General features: G+C 45.9%; 1 protein-coding gene across 11 annotated transcripts in view; it reads right to left on the reverse strand.

The window, feature by feature from the left end:
* Positions 1-6,300: 6,300 nt before the first annotated feature.
* PRSS3 (serine protease 3) overlaps positions 6,301-6,689 on the reverse strand; it is a 68,477-nt gene continuing 68,088 nt past the window's right edge. For all 11 annotated transcript variants that reach the window (XM_063788700.1, XM_054658773.1, XM_016960742.4 and 8 more), the window contains one exon: positions 6,301-6,504. In XM_063788700.1, coding sequence (XP_063644770.1) covers positions 6,352-6,504 — 153 coding nt within the window. In that variant the 3' untranslated portion in view covers positions 6,301-6,351. The remainder of the gene's footprint in view (positions 6,505-6,689) is intronic.

Below are 6,689 nucleotides of genomic sequence, written 5' to 3' on the forward strand. Positions count from 1 at the left end.
AGGCTGCGCATTTGGGGAAAGGGTGAAGGGTACATAGGACCTCTCAGTACTTTGGGCTCATTTTTGCTTTGAACATATAACTGCTTTAGTAAATAAAGTCTGTTAAAAAGTATTTTTAAAAAAGATAATGAATAGATACAAACACCAAGATGACAAAGAAATTCAAATGATTTGATAGATGTCTTAAAGCAGTCATGATAAAAATGCCTCCAATGGCCAGGTGCGGTGGCTCAGGCCTGTAAACCCAGCACTTTGGGAGGCCGAGTGGGGTGGATTATCTGAGGTCAGGAGTTCGAAACTGGCCTGGCCAACATGGCGAAACCCTGTCTCTACTAAAAGTACAAAAATTAGCCAGGCGTAATGGCATGCGCCTGTAGTCCCAGCTACTTGGGAGGCTGAGGCAGGAGAATCACTTGAACCCGGGAGGTGGAGGTTGCAGTGAGCTGAGATCACGCCACTGCACTCCAGCCTGGGTGACAGAGTGAGACTCCTTCTCAAAAAAAAAACAAACAAAAAAAGCCTACAACAAGCAATACAAACATGCTTGCAAAGAAAGAGAAGATACAAAGAAGAGATTGAGAACCAAAAAATAATAATATAAATAACAATATAAACCTCAGCATATGGGCTCAACAGCAGAATGGAAGGGATAGAGAAAATAAATTAGTGAACTTCAAGATAGAACAATACAAATTACCCCAGCTGAAGAACAGAGAGAAAGTGGACTGGAAAAAAAAAGTGAACAGAGTGTCAGGAACCTGTAGGACCAACAAAGGATCTAACATTCAAAACACTGTTGTCCCAGAAGAAGAGAAGGAGAACATGGCAAAATAAGTACTTGAAGAAATAATGACCAAAAATTTTCCAAATTTGATTTGGCAAGAGACATAAACCTACAAATTCATTGAGCTAAGTGAATTCCAACAGGATAAATCTCCCACATCCATGTCAAGACACATCCATAATTCAACTCCTGGGGTCACCAGGCTGAGGTGGCAAACATACTAACTGTGATTTGTGCAGAGCAAAATTATTTCCATTTATAGAGGAAGAGACTGAGATTCAGAAGGATTCTGTCTTGCCCAAGAATACAGATCTTGGCAGAGCTCACCATAAGGCCAACGGAAGCCATGGAGAGCACTGTGAAGTGTGGGAATTGCTGCAGGTGACATCTAAAAGGAGATTTATTGAGGATCAAGGCAGAGGTCCCCAGAGGACAAACTGTACATCTGATTCCTTCCTCCTGCTTTTCTTCCTGGCAGAAATAGATGATTGAATTCATCTTTCTTCTGGCACCTTGTCTCAGAGACTTCCCTTGCCACAGTTCCAGACCCATCCAGGCCATGACTGCCATGTAGATGACACCACTCTGCTCACGAATAACTGGCCAAGCCTGAGGTAGCCAGGTTTTGGAGCATTGATAATATGGGTTTTTCCTGTGTTGCCCCTAAACATGTTGTTTCATTTTGTCCCCTTGTCATGGGGTCTTCACAGAACTCCTGCCTTAGAGGATAAGGAAAGACTCTTGCTGTAGCAACTGTACACACCGGTGTGCACTAAAGAGGGAGGTGAACCTTGGCAGAAGATGGAAAATTTTTTTGGAGAAGGGGATTTTTGGATCAGTGCTTGTGGCTCTGACTCTGTCTGAAAGGAACACCGAAGAATATGAGGTTTTTCTGTATCTAGAGCTTGAAGACTAGCCTTCTCCAGTATTTTGCGCTCTTCCTTAAACGATCACAATATAGTCTGAGGTCAGCTTTCTTCAAACAGGAATGACCTTACAGGCAGAGAAGATAGCTATAGGTGGAGACTGTTACCTCATACTGTAGACTCAGATGTGTAGGATAGGTTCAGATCCAGCTGCCCAAGCTCAATTTGGAGGACATGCCATTCTTGGTACTGTTCATTCTGAACTATAAATTTCTTTGTCTGCTTCTCTAAGACATCTTTCTGGCTTGTGTTTAGTGCTTAGCACACCAAACCACTGTCCTTCAATTATGATAACAGTGAATCATTTCTGTGTGCTTACTATGTACCACATAACTTAGTATACAGCCTGTAACTCATATAAGTTAAGAATTTTTTCTTCATTTTATCATCACAACCACCTTGGGATTGCCCATTTTCCAGATGATCAAATGAGGTTTCTGGAGGTGAAGTGACTCTTCCATCTCCCAGAGCAGCAGCTCCCAGCCAGAGTCGGCTCTGCCTGCACCCAAGACCTTGGCAAAGCAACCAGAGCCAGAAAGAACCACGAGAGAAGCTTTCAATGACTTTCAGCCGCTTTGTCCCCCTTTGTTTCTCTTCTCCCCTCCTGCATTTTTCTCCATCTCCAGGTACAGTTCAGGATGTGGATGCCTGTCCCCACACAAAAACACTTGGGATTCATTCCTCATACCACAATTCATCCCGATTTTCCCCCCTTTAAAGTCAGATCTCACCTACCTGTTTGGTCAGAGATGTGTGTTTTAAAATACCCGAGGAAGGAGGCAGGGACTGTGCCCTGAGATGATTGTTGGTGAAGTGGATTTATGCCTAATTTCAGTTTAAGAGAATGTTGCTGTGTCTCTGCCTAGGACAGGCAGCCCGCTGTGGCCCTGGGTGATGAGGAAAGGCCACAGAGGCCCAGGGTTTTATCACCTGTGGCTGCCAGTGTCTGCAGAGCCAGAATTGAGCTAATCCATGAAAGAATGAGCGCTGGTGGGCAGTTGTATGGCAGGTTGCTATGGGGCTTCTTGATCTCTCAAATTCCAGGTGACAAGATCAATGCATCCTTGAGGGGCCCCTTCCCAGCAGGCTCTGGTGGCTACAAACTGGTTCAGGTGTGGAAGATCATACCACTTTACCTTTGGTTTTTCTTTGAAAAACAAACAACGAAAGACAGATGAAAACAAGAATTCTACCCGTGGGCAGGCAAGAATTCTCTTCGGGAAAAGGGATGTTTGTGGCTCTTCCACACATTGGCCTTGAAAGAGGTTGTTTGCAGAGTGGCTATTATTAAAATGTCCAAAAAGTAGAAAATGCTGGTGAGGCTGCAGAGGAAAGGGAATGCTTATACACTGTTGGCCAGAGTGTAAATTAGTTCATGGAAAAATTATAAAGAAAGCAGTTTGGAGATTTCTGAAATAATTTAAAACAGAACTACCATTCCACTCAGCAATTCCTTTACTGGGCATTTACCCAAAGGAAAATAATTGTTCTGCCAAAAATACACATGCTCTTGCATGTCCATCACAGCAGTATTCACAATAGCAAAGCCATGGAATGAACCTAGGTGGCCATCAGCGGTAGACTGGATAAAGGAAATGTGGTACATATACACCATGGAATACTATGCAGCCATGAAAAGAATGAAATCATGTCCTTTGCAGCAACATGGATGGAGCTGGAGACCATAATCCTAAGCAAATTAACACAGGAATGGAAAACCAAATATCATATTCTCATGTATAAGTGGGAGCTGAGCACTGGGTACACATGGATATAAGACAGGAACAGTAGACACTGCAACTACTAGAGGGAAGAGAGAAGGAGGGTGGAAAGGGCTGAAAAACTACCTATTGGGTACTGTGCGCACTACCTGAGTGACGAGATCGTTTGTGCCCCAAACCTCAGCATCACACAATATACCCATGTAACAAACCTACACGTGTACCCCCTGAATCTAAAATAAAAGTTGAAATAATTTTTTTAAAACATAGGGCCTGGGCCAGAAGCAGTGGCTCATGCCTGTAATCCCAGCACTTTGCATCACTTGAGGTCAGGAGTTCAAAACCAGCCTTGCCAACATGGTGAAACCCTGTCTCTACTAAAAACACACACACAAAAAATTAGCTGGGCACGGTGGTGCACGCCTGTAATCCCAGCTACTTGGGAGGCTGAATCACTTGAGCCCTGGAGGCGGAGGTTATAGTGAGCAGAGATCATGCCATGGCATTCCAGCCTGGCTGTAGTTGAGCCAGAAGGAGATATTTTGTGTAAAGGCTGAGGTGGGGGCTCTTCAGAGCCTCTGTGAGCAGGAGGGCCTAAGCCGTGGTGGTGGACAGAGTTGTAGCTTTCTGCCTCTTTGCCCTTTGGCATGGACCCACAGGTGAACAGTACCAGCCTCCATCCCGAGCACACGCTCTGCAGACCTTCACGTCTCACAGTTCCATGTGAGCAAACGGACTGGGAAAGCTGTGTGGCCTGAGAAAAGGCAATGCCATGGCCTGGCTCTCACACAGTATTTTGTCTTGGATTTTGAATAAGCCTTTTTTTTTTTTTTATTTAATTTAATTTTTTTTTTTGTTTTTTGTTTTTGCTTGTTTTGTGTTTTTGGTGGTGGTGGTGGTGGTGGTTTATTTCACACTGACCACTTGGAACAAATCCCATGGTTATCTGTGATTTTCATGCCCTGTTTCTGCTGGCAACCCTTCTGAGTGGGGTGACTCACTTTCCTGTATAAAGAGTTTGAGTAGCCCAGGTAGGAGGTGGAAGCAGCCATCTGGAAGGCCATTGGGATCCTTATGTCTGTCTCTTGGCTTCAGATAACCAGCTGGGCTTTGATAGGAATGATCTGAATGGAGACAGAAAACAGTGGAAACTAACGCTCCCCGCCCAGCCCTGTTTATATGAAGCATTTGGTTCCTCTCTTGACTCTTGAGTGATGATGAGATTCAGACGAGGCATTGACATTATGGTAAGAAAGGGAGAAAATGTATCTGTCTTGTCTGTCTATCTATCTACTGGATATATAGCTCCAAAAGCAGACAAACCCAAGGCCGTAAGGTGAACTAGGGTCTGTGTTTGGACTCCATGAAAACAAAATCCATGTTGAACAAAGTGATGTTTGTATGCAGTGACATTCTGGGTGACCCGTGTGTATCTGTCCATCGTGTGCAAGCCCTGAGCCCTGTTTTCCTCGGAAGATAGTGAATGGTAGCCGTCTCCTCACACGAACCACACATGTGGAGCACAGATGACCCTCTCAAGGTAATTGATCTTACACATTTACTGTTCACCAAACAAGTGTCTGATGCATACTTGGGTGTATTCCACAGCATGTGGACTGCGGTCCCCTGTGTTTGCCAGGAATGCTGTGCTCCATGTAGAGGTTTTCCTCTACTCCTCACTGCAATTTGCACGCTGCTCCATGGACACTTGGAGGCCTGTGCTCTGTTCCCTGTAACTGGAAATGTGCTCTGAACTTGTCTGTCTCCCTTGGCTGCTCCTGGCCCTTGGTACCAGCTCCCATGGGTGTCCACAACCACTTGGGACAGAAGGTAAAGGTGGAATTTCAAAGAGAAGCTTGCTTGGATCTTCAGTGACAAGCTTGGATGAGCTACATCCCTAACATGGGCCCTCTCAGAATTGCCAGGAGGAGGCTTTGGCAGGTGTCACAGGTGTCACGGGGCCTGCCCTCCTCTGCTGCGTGCAGTGGATGCAAGCCAGCCAACGTGTGGCCAGAGTGGCTGGATGGTGTCACAGCCCTCAGATGTCTTTCCTTCCACGTTTTTAAAAGAGTCCCAAATAACTCACTTGAAGTGTCTCAAAGGTGAGCAAGTTTTATGAAAATGAATTCTTCCTCAGTTAATTGATCAAATGGGTGAATCTTGACCCTCTCTAATTTCTATCCCAGGTCAGAGTGGGGAGCTGGTGTTAGCTGTGGGATTCACTGCAGCGTCCTACCACAAAGGCAAAGAAGATGAAAATGCAGCGTGCAGTGCTGGGCTTGATTCCCAAGTCGCAGTTGGGCTCCCGCTATGGTAGGTGGAACATCTCTCTAGCCTGCTCACAGAGATGGAACTAGGGAATTGAGGGAAGAGTTAGGGGGCCAGGGAGATTTACTTGAGTCTGATTTTCCAGGTGAATGAGAAGGGAGGGCTTGGTGCTGACGCATTCTTGGGAGAGGCATGTCATCACCAACAGCATTTGTCATGATTGTTGTATTTTAGCAATAAGATTCAGCTCGTCAGATTTTTTGGGCCACCTAGAAGATGCTGACACATTTTCTGTGCTGTGATTGTTCTGAAGGCAGAGTAGCTCTAACCACTGTGAGAAGCCCAAAGAAAAATCAATACCGCCCGCCCAAAGACCACCTTTCTGAAACACTTTTCTCTAGAAAACAGTGCCCCTTTTGTCCTAAGCTTCGTATTATTTTTGGATTCCATCTCTTTGTATGTGCTACTCTAGTGTACCATGGAACACATTTTGGGAGCTGGGGGCTCTGCTTACCCTTCAGGGGGACAGCCCTGTCTGACCTGAGATTGGAGGATGCTTTCCAGTGTGAAGGAGTGTGAGGGAGCCGGCACAGACACAGAGTGAGAGCAGGGCCACTTTATTGGTATAGAGACTGCAGAGGGACCGGGGGCTTTAGCTGTTGGCAGCGATGGTGTCCTTAATCCAGTCCACATAGTTGTAGACCTTGGTGTAGACTCCAGGCCTGTTCTTCCAGGCACAGCCATGGCCCCAGGAGACAACTCCTTGGAGCTGTCCGTTGCAGACCACAGGGCCACCAGAGTCACGCTGGGGAGAAGAAGGGACAAGTTGTATAAAGAGAGAGATGGAGGAGGAATATAGCTACATTTACTCCGAACCTTAAAAGACCCCTTTCCAGCCAGCTCTGTGGCTCCACGTCCTTCCCACGGTGGCCCATTCTCTGTTCTTCCTAAGCAGGCAGCGTGCAGCACAAGGGAGCCTCCCTCATTTCC

This window comes from Pan troglodytes, chromosome 11 (genome assembly GCF_028858775.2).
Source record: "Pan troglodytes isolate AG18354 chromosome 11, NHGRI_mPanTro3-v2.0_pri, whole genome shotgun sequence".
NCBI classification, from domain to species: Eukaryota; Metazoa; Chordata; class Mammalia; order Primates; family Hominidae; genus Pan; species Pan troglodytes.